The 20,779-nt window shown below is 37.0% G+C and overlaps 3 protein-coding genes across 3 annotated transcripts; 2 read left to right on the top strand and 1 right to left on the bottom strand.

Moving 5' to 3' along the window:
* The first annotated feature begins 408 nt into the window (after positions 1–408).
* On the top strand, positions 409–4,983 carry tp53i13 (tumor protein p53 inducible protein 13). Its single transcript, XM_056757064.1, has 9 exons — positions 409–980; positions 1,398–1,469; positions 1,560–1,595; positions 1,771–1,829; positions 1,951–2,029; positions 2,122–2,250; positions 2,400–2,606; positions 2,905–3,565; positions 3,646–4,983. The coding sequence occupies exons 1-9, from the start codon at positions 891–893 to the stop codon at positions 3,759–3,761; spliced, it is 1,449 nt and encodes a 482-aa protein (XP_056613042.1). The 5' UTR covers positions 409–890; the 3' UTR covers positions 3,762–4,983.
* Positions 4,984–7,877: 2,894 nt separating this feature from the next.
* On the top strand, positions 7,878–11,933 carry LOC130429017 (matrilysin-like). The gene is made up of 10 exons (XM_056757366.1): positions 7,878–8,047; positions 8,471–8,709; positions 8,778–8,926; positions 8,996–9,121; positions 10,042–10,200; positions 10,281–10,452; positions 10,658–10,791; positions 10,878–11,034; positions 11,105–11,208; positions 11,287–11,933. The coding sequence occupies exons 1-10, from the start codon at positions 7,913–7,915 to the stop codon at positions 11,385–11,387; spliced, it is 1,476 nt and encodes a 491-aa protein (XP_056613344.1). The 5' UTR covers positions 7,878–7,912; the 3' UTR covers positions 11,388–11,933.
* A 672-nt stretch (positions 11,934–12,605) lies between these two features.
* On the bottom strand, positions 12,606–20,127 carry npat (nuclear protein, ataxia-telangiectasia locus). Its single transcript, XM_056757640.1, has 17 exons — positions 19,953–20,127; positions 19,520–19,638; positions 19,327–19,387; positions 19,155–19,233; positions 19,024–19,064; positions 18,629–18,847; positions 18,454–18,529; positions 18,190–18,313; positions 18,014–18,105; positions 17,846–17,927; positions 17,644–17,740; positions 17,445–17,549; positions 15,939–17,288; positions 15,685–15,785; positions 15,005–15,095; positions 13,557–14,803; positions 12,606–13,187 (listed from the first exon to the last, which is right to left on the bottom strand). Exons 1-17 carry the CDS (start codon positions 19,987–19,989, stop codon positions 13,107–13,109), a joined length of 4,002 nt encoding a protein of 1,333 aa, XP_056613618.1. The 5' UTR covers positions 19,990–20,127; the 3' UTR covers positions 12,606–13,106.
* Positions 20,128–20,779: the final 652 nt, after the last annotated feature.

Below are 20,779 nucleotides of genomic sequence, written 5' to 3'. Positions count from 1 at the left end.
TTTGTCTGACATTTTATTTAAAAAGTTAGTTTTTTTTGTTATTTTTTTAATTATTTTGTCATTTCACAGACGTAATATATTTTCAATTTAGGAATTCAAAAAAGTCATAACATTTTTTATCTTTATTTTACAAAAAACATAAAACAATTCTCATGTATTTTTATCCTATGTTTTTTATTGTCAAAGACAAAGCATTTTTATGACATGTATTTCTCTCAAAATGTTGGAATTCTCAAAAAGTATACATTTAATTCTATAAATTCGTTAAAATATTAATATTAAATAAAAATCTCTCAGAATTAAACTATCGACCTACCTGCAGACAACGTCACGTAGTCCGCTTGAGCAAAAACGAGTTCTGCTCCCTTTGAGCCACCGTACTCAAAAAAAAATATACATAACATTCCTAAGTGTTTAGTGAGCATTACTCGCAATGTTAAATCTTTAAAAGTAACTTTACACGTGTAATGCTTACTTCGTATGAACATGCGCACTTGTCAGAAAAGAAGTCTTACGTTTACCGCTAACGTACATTACAGCGTGAGCACCATGTAAGAGAAACTTCAGATGTTTAACGTTACGCGTTACTTTCAACCTGGACGTAAACCTTCTCGGATTTCTCTGACCTGCTTCAATACGAATCATGCTGGATCTCCCAAGGAAAGTTTCGTGTCGCTTTGTCAATGCAAAAACAGAATTCTAGCATTGATTTTATTACCAAGATCAAGCATGGATCTGCACGCGCGTGTAAACCTATATATTTGCATTAATACACTCCTACACAGTGATCTGCGCCGTAGGTTAACGCTCAACTGGGAGCTAACGTTATATAAGTTAGTAAACCCGACCGTATCACGCGTCTTTAAATACACGAACAGCGGGTTAAAGTTATGAGTCCTCAAGTAAGCCTGCTGTCTGGTCTGATCTGGCTCTGCGTAAACCAGTGGTGTCACTGCAGACTGGTCTGCGACAATGGGAAGGTAAATATATAACCAATGACGTTTTTATAAGGTCATATTAATTCAAATTATACATATACTTGTAGTTTACAGATGTGCATTGTATCCCTGCAAGAAATAAAATAAACCATGAGTGAAATTCTAATAGATTTATTGATATCGGTTTTAATGGAAGCAATATTGGTCGGTGTGTGTCTCTGCGAGTTGTCATGTGTTTGGTTCTGTTGGATGATGGGATTTTATCTGGCAGATGGGGAAAACAATAGAGCACCATTACATCCATCTGGAGTCTAGGAACACACAGGAATTAAAGGACATAAAGGAATTAAAAAATGGTTTTAATGGGAAACTGTTGATGATTCATGATGTTTATTTTAATAGAACCCACTTGCGATTTTTTCAGCAAGAATATCACACGGTTGTTTTATTATTCAACAGGAAAATCTCACGACAGACCTACCAGAACCTGAGGAACTCATTTGTCAAGAGCTTTGGCCGCAGTCACAGATTGTAAGGGGTGTTGCCTAAATATCTCAAATGCTCACAGACATGTGATGACACAAAAACATGACTGACGGGTTTTCTTTTTTCTGGTTTCAGGATATTCCTGATATTGACACAAAATATGTTCGCACGGTAAAGATTCCCCATTTTTATTATTAGTGTTATTTTGCATTTCATTGTCATTGTAAACTCTAAATTGGTTTAATGATTAAACATTTAGAATAGCGTAATTGTTGTTTTACCACATCAAATCCACACACTGTAAAAGTATTCTTGCGAAACTCATTGTCACTTCTGTATTGCATAGGGTGCTGTTTACATCTGTATGGACACACCCATTACATACCATGATGTCATACCCACCCAGTAAGAGAACACATTTTTATACAAAATCCATTGTATTAAAGTTTCTTTATGTGTTACTGGTCCTAATACATCTAGAGGTATGCCGTTTAACTTTTTTGATTTGTCGCGTTATTCTTTTTAGTGGTCCTTACCGGCCTGTTGAGGCAGAGAGTGGAGAATATCTGTATTGTCCTCCTCAGCGCTGGCTACACAACCTCAAAGTAATGCACACAGTCACAGTACACCTGTGCTAACGTTAATGCCCTTGCCAATATCACAAATAAGCAGCATTGAACATTTTTATCTTTGATAGAATGGTGCGCTGGTGCTTCTGTATCACCCATGTGTCTCAGCTGAAGCTCGCAGGAATCTCGCTGTGTTGGCTCGCTCGTGTCTGGCTCATTATATTCTCACACCTCACCCCTGGCTCAGCCGACGCAGAGTGAGTCACGAGACAGCATATTAACGCGTATAACACATGTCTAGATTGCTTTTGACTGCTATAAGATTGTGTTTTTAGAGCATTTTCTATGCAGACTTTCCACGCTAATATTTTTAACAGACTTTTAATTTTTTGTGTCTTTCACTAAGCCCTTAGCTGTGGTCTCTTGGGGTCGCTCACTAGAGACGTCTCTCATCTCATCTGGGTTTTGTGATTGGTTGGTATCCAATTCCTACAACGTTAGTCAATTTAGCACGAACCAAAGAACAAAGTACAGTCTGTACTTGACCAAACCAGCACCTCTGGACAGACCAATGAACATAAAGCAAGAGATGTCCAACGGGGAAGAATTAAAGGTAAAAAAATCTTATCAAATGGTCATTCAAATCAGAATTTATTAATATTATCATGAGCTCCATAATATGCAAAATTATGAACAGGAAATAAAGGAACAGTTCAAAAAGTACAATTTTTATCTTAATTTACTCATCCTCAAGTTGTTCTAAATCTGTATTTATTTCTCTGTTCTGATGAACACAGAGAAAGATATTTGGAAGAATACTTGTAACCTAACAGTTCTTGGCCTCCATTGACTAACATGGAAGAAAATTGCATTGTACTTTTCATGCTAACCTCCAATATATTGTTTGTAAGAATTGCTGCTTGGAAGCTCTCCATCTGAACGATGTACAGAGGACCAGAAGAAGATCCAGAAAGACCAGGATGGCCCTCAAACAAACATCACAAGAAGTGACAGAAAAAGTCAAACCCAACAAACTTAACGCCATAGAGAGTTCAAAACAGAACGTCACAGACAAACTATCACAAAATAACACAAAGGAGATGACCTCCTTGCTATTGTTTACCGTTAATGTAACACAATCTCCCAATTCATCTAAGTACTTTCAAGAACCAGGTGGAGTGTCCAAGGAGCAAACTGATGCAGAGAAGCAACTTGTCCAGAATAATGTTGAAAGAAATAAACACCAGACAGACCGAAAGCCACATATGAAAACTACAATAGAAAGCAGGAGGCATCGGATTAAGACTGATACAAAGGCACAGAGAACTCAATCTGAATGCGCAGATCTCACAAAGTGTGGAGTCCCAGAGTCTCCACATATAGGGGGTCCGTTGAGAGGGGAGAGGATACCCATTCAACGCACCGATGAGGCCGCGTGGGCCGCAGCCGCTCTGGGCTTCCTGTTGGTGCTGCTCATCCTGTCCGTGCTCCACTCGCGGCTCTATCGGCACTGCAGGTCCTCAAACAGCCTTTACTGGCCAGAAGGCCAGCAAGACTATGAGAGCGTGGGTGGTAAGTACACACTCGTAAGTTCATGTCTTGTAAACAGTTCTTGTGTACCAGATTTATATCTGAGGTGTCACATGTTGCAGACATCATCCGGCGGAGGCTCAGGATGGTTGGCCGGAGGAGGAGGAGGTGCAATTATAACAGGAGACAGGAAAGTGCATTGCTGTCTAACTCCAGTGCTGAGGAGAATTCTGAGTGACTTGGATTGTTGAACACTCATGGGAATTGACAGTATATGCACGCTTGGATTGGAGACTAGTTTGAGTTTCTCAAGTCATCCGTCACCCACCGATTCAATACAGACATTTTTTATTGATAAACCGGTTATGTATTCGAAGAACTGATACTTACTCACAAGATGACAACTTCAAAAACAAGTTTTCTTTATTTATAACACTAACTTATTTAGCAATTGTTTACAAGTCAGTATAAAATACCATGTACACAATGAATGTCTTTAGAGTTAAATTGTCTTTTATTATAGTCCACATTTTGCTAATTTAAAGCATTACGGAAGGTTTTAGTCACATGCTGTGCCCTTTGAATTTTATTTGAGAGGTTTTAGTATTAGCATCAAAACCAAAGCAATTCATAATATCTAGAGCTATACATTATAGATTTCCATTCATCTCAATGGCTAATGTTCGGCTGGCACATGCCTGCTTGGTGCCATCTTTCTTCATGTGCCCGCAGCTCTGCCCCAAATATTATATCAGAGCTGTAAATGACATGAATAATTACGTCCCAAAATCATCTTCTATGATGGCGCAGATGGTGTTGTTGCTCACTAGTTAAACATTGACCTCCAGTGGCAATGTTCGGATTAAAACATGCTGCTTTTTTCTAGCTCCATCACTTATGATAATAACACAGGAGACGGCAGCAGTAAGCTCTGCAATTCTGAAATGACATACTTAAGTTGTTCTAGATGCTTTTCCATCCGAAAGTAAATGTAGAGTTTTAATTACAGGGACGTTTGGAGTAAATAAAGACATGAATTAAGATGTCTTAATCATAGTTCTGTCTCATTCAAATATATAACAAGATCAGTTTTCAACCATTACAAATATGCCACAGGGATCTCATTTTTCACATTCATGTATAGTCTCTAACTAACATTTACCATGGTACTGCCAACTTAACATGGCTTTATTGTTGTTACTTTACTAACATAACAAATTAATAAACAATATTGAAAGTATGCGTGTCACAATTGTATTTACAATAACTTAAAACTATTAAAACCAATTGATTAAAAACCATTATTATCATCAATATCATGTTAATTCCACACATGTTATTGTAAACTATTCAGCACCTATTTAAAATGGACTATGTGGTTGCAGACTCTCTCTCTACCTCCCTATATTTGTATTTAGAGTGCGATTCGTTGACTAAATAAAAGACAGCATACAAAATTAGAGATGAATTCAACCAATATTCATTTACATTTATGCATTCGGCAGACGCTTTTATACAAAGAGACTTAAATTGCATTATCCAATACATTTGTTTCAAAGTTTGTGCAATCCCCTGTTAGCGTCATGCTGTTTCCACTGAGCTACAGGAAATCTGCATTTATTAAAAGACTTTCAATGAAATTGTGATAATATTGTTATTGTTGGCCACGATAACCACATTGTGAAAATTGTAATAACCATAACTTATGGAAACTTTTATATTTGTTATTTCTTAACAAGCACAGTTGAAATTGAAGTTACTAAACTTATAGTGTTCTGGTTGAAACATTAAATCTTCAGGGGTATTCATATCAGTGTTGTATTGAAATGTCACTGTAGTCACATTATCCATATTGCAGTCCTTTTTCAAAAGGATTATAAAGGTGTAATGTGGATCATGACGGATATAGTGTTGTGAAATTCTGTTCAGTCACAGCATGGAAGGAACTGATACTGTATATTGACAAAAACAAGCTGGAGCCAACAGTTTGCCAATTCATAATCCAGTGTTGTTGTCTAACCCATCATGACTTATTATGTTAGACTGACATTAATCTTGTTAAATGTGGGTGATTCCACAATTATAAACAGTATGCATTTTAACAGTCTATTTTTATAAGATCATGCTGCAGTACTAGACTTTCTTGCAGATTTTCTTTGTTCATTCCGATGGTCAAGTTATCGTGTTAGTACTGTTCAGTTATCTCAGTGATGATCTGGGTCCTCTTTTGCAAGCAAGAGTTGTGCAATGGACCTAAAATAATAAATGCAATGGATCATTGGTCTACGTTGTGAAAGCATACAAAAAAGCAATATGAAACTTCTAATCCAGTATCAGAACAGAAAAGCGTGAATGTTGTTAAGACTAAAGCATTGTTAAATTATACTTTAAATCTGTTCCAACATGACGTTTGATGGGCCATTAAGCTACTTCTTTTAAAATGATATTGTGTTTTTTTCTTCTTGCTTTAAGGAATACTTGAAGGGCTTTTGACAAGAATAGTGCAACCAAGAACAGGAATGTTTCTGCATGTTCAGGATGTGTTTTTTCCTTTATGTTTGACCAACGTGAGAAACAATGTATTCCACCCCTGTAGACAACCTTTGCGGGTTGTCTGAAGTCTGCGACGAGAAGTTTGACATTCTGCTCACTACAAACAAGTTTGCAATTAGCCACTTTACTATGTTACAGCAGAACGACAGGGAGTCCAAATTAAATTCTGCTTTGAACATTGTTTGCTGCTATTCTTTTAATTGTAATATATAATTACACGTATCACACACGTTAAAAAACATTTCTACTACTCATTCAAGTAACCCATTTTTAGGCTTGTATACATAAAAAGCAGCTATAGAGGGTTTTACGCACTGTCTAGTGGAATGCAACAACCACATTTTCATACTTACTGTTTCATGAAACAGAGAACTGAATTGAAAGCAATATTGAGCAGAAGCTTCAACACTGACAACATTAAAATGATATGGTATTCAAAAGCTATATTGCAATAAACAGTAATAACTAAAAAACGAAATAGTTTCCAAAACCTTGGATGTCCATATTCACTGTTTTTATATATTAATATATATATATAATATATTTGTTAGATATACAAATATCTTACATTTCTTAAATTAAGATACACGAAAGGAAAGTGACCTATAAGATATTTATAAAATAATAAGTTTAAGGTAAGTTAACATTTAAAACATCGGGACTTAAGTAAAAGGTCAGATCAAGTTTATTTAAGTTTGTATTACTCAAAGTGATAGTTCTGCCTAAAATGAAAATTCTGTCATAATTTACTCCCCCTCTTGTCATTTCAAACCTGTATGACTTCTTTTCTTCCTCAGAACACAAAAATATATATTAAAGAAATGTTGTTTACCGACCAGCAATGTCAACCAGTCAACCAAGTCAATGGGTGCCACTGCTGTTCGGTTATAAACATTCTTCAAAATCTCTTCTTTTGTGCTCTGCGGAAGAATAAAATCATACAGGTTTGAAATGAGAGGTTGGGGAAGTAAATGATGACAGAATTCTCAATTTTGGGTTAACCATATCTTTAAGATTTTTTATTTTAAAGCAATCTTATTTAATTATTACATTTTCTTTTCATGTCGCATGAGTTGGAGGATATGTTGCTTCTTTTATAAAACAAGAATAAATATCTTAGGTCCCTTTATTTGTCAAGTAATAGTTTCTTGATTTAAGAATTTGTAGATATTCGTACTAGAAAACAATACAAAAATGTTTGCAGTGCTTTGATATAGAACTATCTGTGCAAAATGCTGAAACTAAAATCTTTACAACTTTGTTTAGGGAATCTCAAACTAGAGTGCTGAACATTCAACCAGAAAACAACTTGCTGTACTCATTAGTATTGAAAATACTTTCACAACTAATCTCGGAATAAATCATTCGGTGTATATCATCGCCTGCCAAATTCTCAGCAAGGAAAGAAAATAACTGGTCCCGATCACAAGATATAAGTAACGCTGTACCGTGCATAAAATTGGAGGCATTGGAGCTATTTGAGGACAAAACACATTTTCTAGACGCTTTTGAAGTCCATTTTAACACAATGGCAGTGACATTTCATTGGATGTGAAATATGTCTGAGTATGGTTAATACCACTCCCACAATCCCATGTGAAACGCAGTTATTGCGTTTTGAGGTTTAAGTGTTTGATGTATTTAATTTGACATATTTTACACAGGATCCATCGTTTCCTGTGACCAGAACAAACCACTCCCTGAGCTTGAGGTTTTCCTGGTCTTGGCACTGTCTGAGTCATAATAATACGTTATAAAGCATTCCCATCAGCGGACACTTTCAACTTGATGTTCTCTTGGACCGGCCATTCAGAAGCTTTGGTCTGGAGAGGGAAGATGCACGTCTTGCTGAGTCTAGTTTGTGTCGTCAGTCTTTTTGGTCAGTATCATCTGACACCGTTACCACAAGATGAACATGATGAATCGAGTCATACGACCAAACCAGCTCAGAATGACCTGTCTATGGCAACTGTAAGTGTTTTGTATGTTTACACTTGTATGTTGGTTTTACTTATGATTTTACTTAACTTTACAAACTGATATTATAATATTACCATATTTCTATGAAATGTTCAAATAAGATGTGCAATTGACAATATATTTCATTCGCCGTATTTAAAGTGTTTTATCTATTTATATAATCTTTAGTTTCATTAAATAATGCATACACGATGATTGACTTTATCATGTTGATTTGTTCAAAGCATAAACATTTTGCAATCGTTTTGACTACTGTTGTCATAGAATTGAAATGCTATAATATGAGATGAATGAAAACAGATTTGAAAACTGATAAACTTCATTTGAGCTAACTTAATAAAGCCCATCAGATGGCTAAAATACAGGAAGGGTGTGGAAGCTGGAAGTCGATACTAACTGATGTGGATCTTGCAGAAATACCTACAGCATTTCTACAGTTTCCAAGCAGATCCTGCAGGCCGCAGGAGGAGGAGCCGACCATCGTTCTCATCCAAGCTGAAGGACATGCAGAGCTTTTTCGGACTCAATCGAACAGGAACCTTAAATCCAGCCACCCTCGTTGTGATGAGAACCCCGAGATGTGGCGTTTCTGATGTGGAGGACTACAGTCACAGACGTGGAAACAAGTGGAAGAAAAATCTCATTACTTTTGGGTAAGTATTTGTGTATTTCATGCGTTATGAGAAGCACGTATGGCAATGTGAAGTGTGAAATTTTACAGTGTTGGCCAGTATACCGGTCACTTACCGGTGAACATTGTGGACTCTGTGATCTCATCTGCTCTGGATGTATGGGCGAAGGCCAGTCCTCTTACTTTCCTCAAATCATATTCTCACCAGGCAGACATCATGGTGGAGTTTGTAAGAAATGGTAAGTGAGCGCACTATTGGTCACAACATTCTTGCTTTTCCATGTCTAATCTGCTCTCTGATCATCTAGATCATGGTGACTCGTTCCCTTTTGATGGTCCAGAAGGCACACTGGCTCATGCTTACGGTCCAGGGGCGGGCATCGGCGGGGATGTACACTTTGATGAAGCTGAATCCTGGACAGTGGGTTCAAAAGGTATTTTACATGTCCGTTTGGATGGATACACATTTACATCTGGGCAATTCCAGTGTTTTGGATGTGACATTTTTGGTCAAAACTTGAAATATAAATTCTTAAGAGTATGTATTTATTGCCAGTATATTGAATCGTCTGTTTATTTGTTATTAAGACGTGAGACAAATATCAGTCTAAGCATGAGTTTTCTCTTTTAAAAGTGAGAAAAGTTAAGGCATTATGGATGTGACAAAAACGATGCAAGTTTTTGACAGATTATATACTTGAAATGATTTTTGTGAATTAAAACGTACAAACCAAAAGCAATAATACCCAACAAATGGAGGCGGAAATAGATATAGATTTTGTATGAAATTTTCATGTGTCCATTTATGAGTTATATGGACCGTTACAGATGTGACAATTCTCTTACCTTACTATGGAAAACTATGCTTTAACAATTTTGTGACTTCACATGGGTCCTTAAACCACCAAATATTTACATATGACCTATCACACTGCAGGTTTGAATTTACTGTATATTTAATTTACAATTTTGTTTTAAACAGAATTTTATATATTTTCTTTCATAAAACAAGACTAAATATCTTAGATCACTTTTCTTGTTATGTAAATGTATCATGATTTAAGAAGTTTTAAATATTTTTCTAGAAAACTAAATAAAATTGCTTATCTCAGAAGTCAAAGTGGTTTAATTTTGATTAAAGTAAAGTTTAACTCAAATTGAAAACATTACTAATAGGAACGGATTGAGTAGTACTTAAATCCATAGTAAGTTACTGGCAAACCTGCTTCAAAACTACAGCAAAGTTTTACAGAAAAACACTTTTTACCCACATCAATTGACATTTGCAAGGACTAATGACATTTTTCCAACTAATAATGTAAGATGTTAATATAAGTTTACTTTTCTTTCTCAGGGTTTAACTTGTATCTAGTAGCTGCGCATGAGTTTGGACACGCACTGGGTTTAAAACACTCACAAAATCCTGAATCGGTGATGTACCCGACATACAAAAACAGAAAAACGCACAATCTGCTCTCTAGTGAAGATATCATAAATATCAACATACTATATGGTAATACATAAATCATATATTATGACATTATGAAAAACAATCACACCGGATATCACAGGAGTATGCCTTGCGTCTAACAGGACCAAGAAACAAAAGGCCCTCTCCGTCTTCGAGGTTTGCATGGAGCTATCCCAGTAACCCCTGGCACAGCGGTTCTAATTTCCCCGTATCACTGAAGGAAACGTGTAATCCGGACCTGACTTTTGATGCTGTCACTACTGTAGGAGAAGCACTTTTCTTTTTAAGAGACAAGTAAGTTGATTATGTGTTTTGTTGGTCCTGACAGAAATAATAGGTTCATAAGAATAGTACTCAAGCCCCTTACCAAGTCTAACCTAGTCTAAACCTAATTCTAATCTAGACCCCAAACCTGCAATAAAATTGGTTGATAGAGTTTACATTTTTTGTATTTAAGAGGCCAATGAGAGGTGAACAAACATTTAATTTTCTCTTTCAGGTACTTGTGGATTAAACACAACAACCAAAATGATATAAAGGAAGGTCCTATCAGCAATTTTATGCCAAATGTTGATTGCAAGATCGATGCTGCTTATTGGGTGCCACAGCGAGCAGCAGTTTATCTGTTTAACGGTACAGAGGTTGTTTGACATCATGGATCTCTGTAATGCGTACAGGATGTTAAACAACACACATTATCTTTAACTTTTTCAAAACAGGGACTGTTTTCTGGACTGTTAAAGGATCCCAGGTTAAAGGCAGAGCCAGAAACATCAGGACGTTTGGGTTCCCGTCATGGGTCCAGCAGATAGATGCTGCAGTCCACATTCACAGAACCGCACACACCTTATTCTTCACTGAACACTTGTACTGGAGGTGAACGACTGACAATTATTCAATTAAAGACTTTCTGTTAATGTTATTAAAGTTAAACAATTTCCCTTAGGTATAATGAACATTACAAGTCTATGAATGACTCAAGTCCGCGTAACATTTCCGAGGATTTCCCGGGAATAAAGGGGCCAATAAATGCTGCAGTTTATAAAGATGGTTTGTAGTATTTTACTTTGGCTTGTAATTGATCCTTTTATGTATTTTCAGTCAAATAACAACTATTGTTTATTTCAGGTTTCCTCCATTTCTTTGTTGGCTCAGATGTCTACAAATATGACATCAAACAAAAAGAAATTATTGGAGCTGATAAAACAATGTCCTGGCTTGGGTGTTAATGGACAATCCTTTGAATAACAGTTGATGACCATAACCCAATCTCATGTTTTTTTTGTCTTTTTAATACTTTAATGTGCAGAGAACACGTTTGCACTTCCTTGAGTGCTAACATTGTTGCTATTTTAAAACAACTTGTTTGAGTGGTCTATAAAGTGACTGAAATGACTCCTGACTCAACGAGTGGTGCGAGTTCACAGCGGGATTCAAAGGACATTGAATGGGTGTGGCAGAAGTGGCAGTGTTTTGGAAACCCATGTCAAAACAATCATTACTTTTGGAGATTTGTTTAGGGCCGAAGGCGGGACAGAAATTACACCACATTTACTGATTGTGTTGAGAATGAAAAAGAACCACGTCACGTTTGTTCTTCACGTGATAACTGCGCCTACTGTGTAATGTCTAAGAAATGTGCGTATGTTCATATAATGTGGTGTAGAAAAGGTTTTACAAATGACTAAAAACGTATTGTAAAACGTATGCCCTTGTTCTGACCTTCTAACTTGCCATTACACATAAATTCTGATTTGAGGACCTGTGTCCCATGTGGCTGTACTGTAATAACTGTATCAAAAGATATTTAGAGCTGCATAAGCAAAATAAAAGTTGGCTGTTTGCTTGACCTTTTCTCTTGAAATCAAAATGTAAAATGTGTTTATTTGTTCAGTGTAAGTACCTGGATAACTGTTTTATCTCCTCAGAGTTGTTCAAAACACGGATTCATTTAGGAGAGAAACACCCTAAAAAGACAGATGAAAGCGTTCAAATGAACTTAGATGCGCATATGCAACATTAGTTACGTCACAACGATACTACCGTTTAAAAAAATCACGGCATCGCGATGCTGCCGTAGCACCGGTACACCGTGCAACCCTAATGCTGATATTTCAGGAAAAACAGTCTTTCTTTTTATTACTTTGTATGACTTTTGTGTGATTAATTTTTATTTTATTTGGAATTGGTTTTACAATTGCAATTTAGTTTGGTTATTTGACATAAAAGATATATTTTTATAACTCGTTTTGAAAAAGAAATATATTGAAATCGTATCGTGGGATCAGTATCGTGAATCGTTACATCCCTACTTAAATCTTTTGATACAGTACTTACAATAAATAAACATTACAAATCCTCCTAGGCATACTTTATCTATAGGCAAACACTACCTAGTGTACTACTCCTTGCACAACCTTGCACAGAAATACATCAAAACACAATCATTCAAACAAATACTGATTTATTAAAAAATGTAATAAAATAATAAACATTTTAAAGTAAAGAAAAACTGTTTAACTCCCGACGTCCAGCTTTGAAGCAATAATACCACCTAGAGGCAGGTGACAGGTAATCATCCCTTTAGGCTTTGAAAGAGTTTATAATTTAATCACATGGTGCAACTGATGTAGACAAAACGCAATTAAAAAGCAATAAACAAAACAATTGATGCAATGTAGCAGTATAATATAATTACACCTTTTCTTAAATTATCTTTTTCTTTTCTTTTTTTGAAGAGTGCTAAATTGGTCCAGGCCAGTATTTTTTTCTGAAAAGTAAAACTCTTAGTATATGATTACTAGGCTAATACAGTGTATGTACATTATCTCACAATTTGTAAGTAAAACCAGAAGGTAGCTATGAAGGAGTGGTGCCGTTTCATCATCCTCATTAGCACACATGGCTTGATATGTCCCTGAAATAGTGGGGGCTCCACCTTATCGTCATTACTCATCATAGTGCAGAGACGACAGGAATTTATCCACATCCAGGTCATCTGGAAAAGAGTCCAGCACCTTCTTCGGTTTCTGGTAAAACATATTGGAATTCATGTGAACTCAGCCAGCATAATGGATGACACCATTTGGTCTACACAATTCAACAAATGTTCACGTCTGATTAAGATGTTAACATCTATCAAAATGATCGATTACATACTATAACATGCAGCACACAAACTCAGACACAGTTTTTAATTGTTGTTCATGAAGGGTTATTGTTATACCTGTTGAATGTACTTACTATAATGATAAAGGTTAATTATCCATCATTTCAAACAACAAATCTTAAACCCAATTTGGAAACCACAATAAAAACATGACTGTAACGTTTTTAAAAACAGAGTTATCCGTTTTCACAAATGAACTCTTAATTTAGATAATAAAACATCTGATCACCTTAGATTTTTTCTTACTTCCCGAGGAGCCAGAAAGCTGCAGCTCTTTCTTTGCTGGAGGACTGGGTTCAACATGCTTCCGTTTCTTGGTTTTAGGGGCGGAGGATTTCCCAGCACTGGCCTCTTCCTGACGCAAACTGTCCTTCAGGGGACCTCCTGTCCTGGCGGCACGGGACAGAATCATGAGAGTGTGGGCAGCCATGTTGATGCTGTTCTCACTGCCTGCCTCACTGGCAGGACTGCAAGAGGGCAAATCAGGTGTTGCAGGAGGGGGCAGACACCTCGGTGTGCTTTCACCCTCCCGCCCGTGTTTCTGCCGACACGGGGTTCTCAACCCATCCGTCACCTCCTCCTGTGTACGCACTGGTCCAGGTGTTCTGGGGAGTGGGATTTCTGGACAGCTGGCGCCTTGCTTCTTCAGAGGAGTTTGACCCTGTATGTCATGCAGCATCTCAACCGCTTGTTTAGTCAGGGGGCTTGTCTTGCATAACATTTTACCGGAAGTGCTTGATATTGCTGTGGCAGGTTTAGCTGTAGAGGAGGCAAGGTTCTCAGCTGTTGGACACTGCTCTTGCTGACAGCCTACCAACTCATTTTCTTTGTTTGATGTGACACCGGGAGAGTCCTGTACAGAGATTTTGTCTGATAATCTCTCGACGTGAGGTTCTTCCGGTGTACTGCTTTTTGTATTGCTGGCTGGTTTCAGCATTGGCTGGTGAGCAGATGATTTTGCACTCAAAACCGTTCCACCATCCTTGTTAGATGGTTGTGTTTTTTTCTGTGATTCTAATCCAATTTGAGGCTCACTGACAGTTTTGTTGAACGTCCTGGCACTCAATGCAGTTTCATCTATTGATCTCTTTTCAATCACTTTACTTTCTTGGGTTTCTGATTGTTGGAGAGGAACGCTGGATTTTTCACAGTCTTTCTTACCAGTATTGTGATTTACCCCAGGCAGTTTAACTGGTTTTATTCTTTTTTTACTGGTGTCAGACACCACAAGCTGGTTTGGTTCAGTCCGTTTGTTATCTTTATCCTGATGAGTTGGGGGAGATGAAACAATGGAGACGAGTGTGGTTGTCTGTGTGGAACTCTGAGCAGCTGTAGTGTTTTCGGGTGTGGTTTCAAAGCGCAGTATCCTCCGGTGGCTGGGGCTCGTTCCACTGGCACTCTTTGGCTGGTCGGAGCTCTGAGAGGTCTTAGGAAGCAGTTTTGAAACTTGCCCAGGTCCAGACAGCCCAGCTTTGCCTGAAAATGATTAGATCTCAAGTGAATCAATCTAATGCATACTCTATAAACAAATGGAATTTAAAACCTCTGTAGAAAGACAAGCGGTTTTTATTCTTAAGTGAATTTTCATCTTTCTGTGGTCCAGTAATAAGACTTTCCTCATGTACTACATATAGAATTAGATTTAAATAATGTAATAAACAAAATAATTACTCTTACCAATGTCAGTGTTCTCTTTGGGTGCTACTTTAGGTTGTGAAATTATTTTAGCAGGTTGTCTTATAGAGCTAGAACACGGCAAAGACAGCATCTGTAAATAAAATAAATGTATGTTGTAAAAAATATATATTTAAAAAAATATTTTTGAGACCATTTCAGAGACCGTTTTTCTGATTTAAAATGCAGTATTTCTAGGTGTATGTTTTCGTAAAATAAAAATTTTTGTTTCATTTTGAAATTCCACGTAAAAATATTGCTTCTTTTTGCATTTATTTGCAGAAAACGAACACTGGAGAAACAGGTAAAAAAATGCTCTCTAAATATACTGTAAAGAAAACAATTTCATATTCAATTTTTAAACAATACAACAATAATATTTGAACATGTATTTTGGAAAAGTTCCACAATTAATTAAAAAAAAATTCCCCACAATTTTAATGTGATAACCTTTATCACAGTTTTCATTTGTCTTGTAATGCTGTCAGTCTTTCACATTGCTGTTGGATGACTTTACTATTCCTGAGGTTTGATTTAGTTCAAATTCATTAAACACTGGACTGGAATGACCACAATACATCTAGAAATGCTGAATTAAAATTTGGAATAGTCTCTTAATTTTTCAACAACTTGTTACTGGTAAACTTCATCACAAAAGTTCAAACTTCTCAAATGTGTCTAACCTGATTGGGAAGTTTCACAGTATTCTGCCCCACAACAGACACTGGAACCATCACATTCTGTAACATAGGCTGAACCGGTGAGGATATAATGATGGTGGATCCTAGAAAACAGTTGGAATTTCAAACATGCCATTATAATCCAAGGTCAGTGGTTAAGACTAAACAGTGTGCCTTAACATAAACAAAACTCAGCAACATATCAAAATAAAACATTCATCCTACACAAACGTATACAGTGTGTAATCTTCACTCACCGATCTGAGAGATATTTGGACCCATAGACACAACCGTCCTCTGGCGAGGTGGTGTTGCTAGCACATGTGGGCTAGAAGACACCGTCCCCTGAGACACAGTATTTGGAAGCAGCACTACATTTGACCGTTGCTCAGCAGTGGTCGGATCAGTTACAACGAAATAGCTGCCTTGCGGTCCATAAGAGGGGTTACCAGGCAACAGCTGAATAAAACCTGTTTCCTGACCTACGGGACGTGTAATGATAGCCTGCACATTGCTCAGAACGCTCCTCGTTGGCGTTCCAAACGATCCAACGGCCTCCATCCCCTGTAAGGTATTCACTGCCTGAGCCGTCTCCTCCAGTGTTGTGACAGCAGAGGATGTGGGCACACTCTTGGCAGGAGATTTGGCAGGAGACGACAGGAAGATGGTAGGAATTCGGTCACCGGTGATACTGGAAACAGCCTGGTTCAGCGCCACATCGCTAGATTCTCCATCCTGTTCATCACTTAGTATAATTTTCAGAGACACAATTTTACTGGGGTCAGGCTCTTTAGCCTGACTGTCAGAAACACACAGCGAGGTAGATGGTGAGGAGGTTGTGACACATGAAGCAAGAGCTGGCGAGTTTACAGAACCCGCTGTGGACCTCAAAAGGCAAGGCTGAGCTTCTTTGTGGCTTGAGTCTGTATGCTGTGAGCATGTAGGGGATATAGAGGTTTTGTTTGAGGAGTGAGAAGGTATTACAGATAAGTCCGGTTCTGATAAGTGAGCTGAGGGCACAGCCACATAAGTTCTTGTCATATCCATATTGGCTCCAGGATTTCCACCGGCCACCATCCCAGTATCCTTTACAGGTGTATCACTTGGAACGAATGCGTCTGTAATGGATGCTTGTTGTGGTTGCTTATTTAACACCGAGACTTGATAAATTTGATCACTTTGGTGGTTACTGATGAGGGAGCACTCCTGAGGTACCAGGGTTGGATTTTGAATGTTTTCAGATGTTTTGTCTTGTAGGTCATCTATCTCCATGGCAACAGTTTCCTCAGTGAAAGAGGAGCTTGAGACGATTTGGTCAGATGGACGTGAATCTGCTTTATTGTTTAACATTGTGGTTGAAGTAGCATCTCTGGTTTGTTTATTGCCAGATAACGCTCTGGACCTAATCAGCCCTCTCTTTAAATTTGTTGGTCCACGTCCAGTAGCTGTTTGCTTTAACATGTGTGGATGCGGAGCTGTGGAAGAAGACTTGGATACATTACAAATGACTGGGGAATTCTTTTTGCTTTTTGACTCAGAAGTATTCTGGCTCCTTAAGTTTCTAGCATTACTTTCACCCCCTGGTTCGGAATCTTCCTGTGTAGTTCCTAGAATTAAACAATAACAACATGTTTGAAAATCAGAAACTTTGAAAAAAGAAATCTTATGCATGTGGTTTGAATTTGATTTAATGTGGTTTCTCGTCGTTTAATTAAAACAGCATTTTTTTTTAACGGAGCTTTTTTTAATTAACATAATATCACCTGTCTCTGAAGCGCAGTCAATGTGCATGGTCTCGTTACTCTCTTGTGCAATAGTGCTTAAACTACCATCAGCCTGTTCACTAGCTTCAGCCCCATTGTTTTTGCCTTTAAAAGAGACAGATGGTTATTAAAATAAAAAAAACTAGTTTGATTTACACAAGTTACTTCCTCACTATGTTTGTTCAACATCCAAACTTACCATAATCAAAGAGATCAAAGAGTGCCTGAAACGCAGGATCTGACTCAGTCTGAGCCAGTATGTCATGGATAGCAACATCTGTCATATGAATTTCCCCCTGAAAACAAATTTACAATGCTGTTTTAAGAGCACAGAGACTGACATACAGGACGGTCAAGATTTCAATACTCCAAAAATCTAACTTTACAAGAAGGACACACACCTGGAGGCCCAGGATTTCATCGATCGATTGTTCCTGTTCCATAGTACTGCAGGCAGCTTTTGATGCCTGGGGACTATTATCACTGTTAAAGAAATATTAAAATATTATAACTCATATCGGGTCTTAACTTGAAATGTTATGCAAGAAATTGCTTGCATTTTAATTTACCTTGCCAAGATTTTGTTGATGTTTTCAGCTAGTTTTTCTTGCAAGGATCTATCATTTAGAATTGTTTCTCTGGCATTTTCTATAACTATTTGCTACAAAAAGAAAATTGACATGATTTTTAATTACACTGGAGCATTCAAACTAGAAGCTTAAAACAGACAAAAAACTGTCCTTACAGATAAATTCTCTGCCACATTCTCTTCGCTAGAAGTTTCCACAACAAGATTGCTGGACACTACTGTGCTTCTGCTGGTTCCACTGGCACCCATCTGACCACCTCCTCTCCGCCTTGGTGAATCACTAAAATATAGAACAAAAGATCAAACTTTCCTGTTTAATTAGAAATAGACTATCTGCCCATACTCAATTAAATGTTTGCTGTTATTTTAGGAATTATATAAAAAATGAGAAAGCGTAAAATATCGACACTGTAGTCTTACCATTTTCTGCGTGCAGGAGACAAAGGTCCTGGGTTTAATCTATGGTCAGGGACCAATATCTGCAGTGGTGACTCACCTATCACAATGAAAAATGTCAGAAGAAAAAGTTTTTACTTAAATTTAAATCAAATTGATATCTTTGCTAACAATGAATTTGAAAGAAATCAGAACTCACCTAGCTGAGTAAGGCAAAGAGTGGAGGGTCTGGTATATTGGGAGGTATAAGACACTGGGGTGGAATGTCCCAACATTCCTTGAGGGGTTGACAGGGGGCTGGGGACACACTGGCTTATCACACTGCAAGGCACTGGCAGGTGCCCAGTGATGGAAGACTGGGATGCGGAGATAGGTCTCTGCTGGCGTGCCATGCTTTGAATGTGATGTTTAGTGCGCACTTTTGATGATAGAATAAAAACAAATAAGGATATTTATGTCAGCATTTGGATCTGTCACTACGTTTACTTTGTTGCTGTTTTTACTAGATTATATGATTTACTAGATTATATGATTACATTCTTTTTTCTTCTTCTTTCAAATAAAGTGTTTATAAAACAAGCTAGAAAAACTCACATCGCTGATTCATTTGCAAAGCTGGAGAGTTCTGCATAGACCTGTGAACAGTAAACCATTGATTTAGTAAAGGGGGCTGCTAAAACATATAAAGCATGCCGTGTTAACGTGTAAATAAAATATGCATTCACTTGATTTGGTTGAGCGTGAAGTCAAGCTTTTTCCATAACGATGTCATTACAACCGGTATTTGATTTTCTTGACTTGTTTCTGCCATGAAAAATGACACATTGTTATTTATATCTCGCATTATAATGGAAAGTTATGATACAATTGACGGTATATAACTGTCTATGTACTCACCATTTGCTTTAACAGCAACATATTCATTTAATATCGTAGTCAGGTTTTTTCCAAAAAGAGACTGGAAAGAAAAATGAATCTACTAAATACATAATCTTCAGAGCATATCAATAGAAGAGTAAGGCAAATAAATACACTGGATGTGTTTCAAATATATTCATTCATAGCTATAAATGATGAACAGTGCACATACAAACACGCAGCCAGGGATAATCCCATCCTCTGAACTGTGCTCTGCATACTCTTTCAGGTTTGGACTTTCAAAAATGAAGGCTCGACTTGAAGCAGTAAGACCTTCCTGCTGCAGGTAGCCTAAATTCAAAGAAAACAAAAACAATAAATAATTTCAGAGCTCAATATAAATTTCAAAATGGCACATAACGTTAGCATGTGTTGTTATCTGTAACTTCACTACCAAAAGCTCCATCAGATCACTTTGACAATGAATCTGTCACTACTTCAGAATAAAGCGACGTCTCTAACTGGCAATTGTGTATAAAATAAGCACCGCAGAGTTCGTCATAGACCACATAACGTTGATAACATATACTGTATATTAATGCACTAAGGTTAGCTGCTCGCTAGCTGCTGGAGAAACACAAAAACAAGAGTCTCTGTATACTTACCAAGGACAAGTCTGGCGATATCAGAGGGCAGCAACATATTTCTATGTTATCCGTTATCACCAAATCTACTGCATTTGATGTTTAAACGTAAAAATACAATTTAATCCATAATATGTCATGACATTTGATATATTGTAGGTTGTTTTACTCTTGCGTCCATTCCGACTGCGAAAAGGCGCGGAAATTCATCTCCTCTGACCCGGATATTGTTTACAGTATAATCAGGAGGAATTGAAGGGAAGTGTAGTTTTTACTCATTGTGTCGTTGAACTGTTGAAAGATGGGAGGATACCCTCCCTTATATATATAGAAATATATATATATATCTATATAAATATTTTAACACCTTATACACATGACTCATGGAAAAGTGTTTTATTACTGCATTTTATTACCTTTGTTTTACATTATTATGTTATCAACTATAACAAACTAAGCAACACTTAAAATCTAAAACAGGCGACATTTATGTTCTAAACTTGTTTTTGCAATCAATAAAATTCTCAAAATAGGGGCGCTTATATAAGAGATTAATAAGCAAAAAGTAAATACATTTAATAAAGACAAGGCACAGTGACAAAATAAATTGTTATTTAAATTAAGATTTTTGCTTTCGTCACACAATTGTTAATTTTCTTGATTTGAATTACATTTTCTTTATTACACACATGCAAAACCTATACACAGGATAAAATATTCCTATTTCCTAACTTGTATGCCTATATCAGGTCAGCTTGGGGAACAAAGACATATTTAGGTTATTTAAGTTTCATGGTGGGATTCCGTGCTTTATCTAACATTTTTCTGCATTTTCTGATATTAACTAA

Source organism: Triplophysa dalaica, chromosome 9 (assembly GCF_015846415.1).
Source record: "Triplophysa dalaica isolate WHDGS20190420 chromosome 9, ASM1584641v1, whole genome shotgun sequence".
Taxonomy (NCBI): domain Eukaryota; kingdom Metazoa; phylum Chordata; class Actinopteri; order Cypriniformes; family Nemacheilidae; genus Triplophysa; species Triplophysa dalaica.
Note: the sequence above shows the minus strand (reverse complement) of the source record. Positions and strands in the feature narration are given on the sequence as shown.

Coding starts and splice junctions, on each gene's coding strand:
- npat (XM_056757640.1), bottom strand. CDS start 19,989: ATGTTGCTGCCCTCTGATATCGCCAGACTTGTCCTTG. Junction 17,741..17,845: donor ATGAAATCCTGGGCCTCCAG/GTGTGTGTCCTT, acceptor ATTTGTTTTCAG/GGGGAAATTCATATGACAGA. Junction 14,804..15,004: donor CAAAGAGAACACTGACATTG/GTAAGAGTAATT, acceptor AATCATTTTCAG/GCAAAGCTGGGCTGTCTGGA.
- tp53i13 (XM_056757064.1), top strand. CDS start 891: ATGAGTCCTCAAGTAAGCCTGCTGTCTGGTCTGATCTGGCTCTGCGTA. Junction 1,596..1,770: donor ACACAAAATATGTTCGCACG/GTAAAGATTCCC, acceptor TGTATTGCATAG/GGTGCTGTTTACATCTGTAT. Junction 2,251..2,399: donor CCTGGCTCAGCCGACGCAGA/GTGAGTCACGAG, acceptor TCTTTCACTAAG/CCCTTAGCTGTGGTCTCTTG.
- LOC130429017 (XM_056757366.1), top strand. CDS start 7,913: ATGCACGTCTTGCTGAGTCTAGTTTGTGTCGTCAGTCTTTTTGGTCAG. Junction 8,710..8,777: donor AAAAATCTCATTACTTTTGG/GTAAGTATTTGT, acceptor GAAATTTTACAG/TGTTGGCCAGTATACCGGTC. Junction 10,453..10,657: donor CTTTTCTTTTTAAGAGACAA/GTAAGTTGATTA, acceptor TTTCTCTTTCAG/GTACTTGTGGATTAAACACA.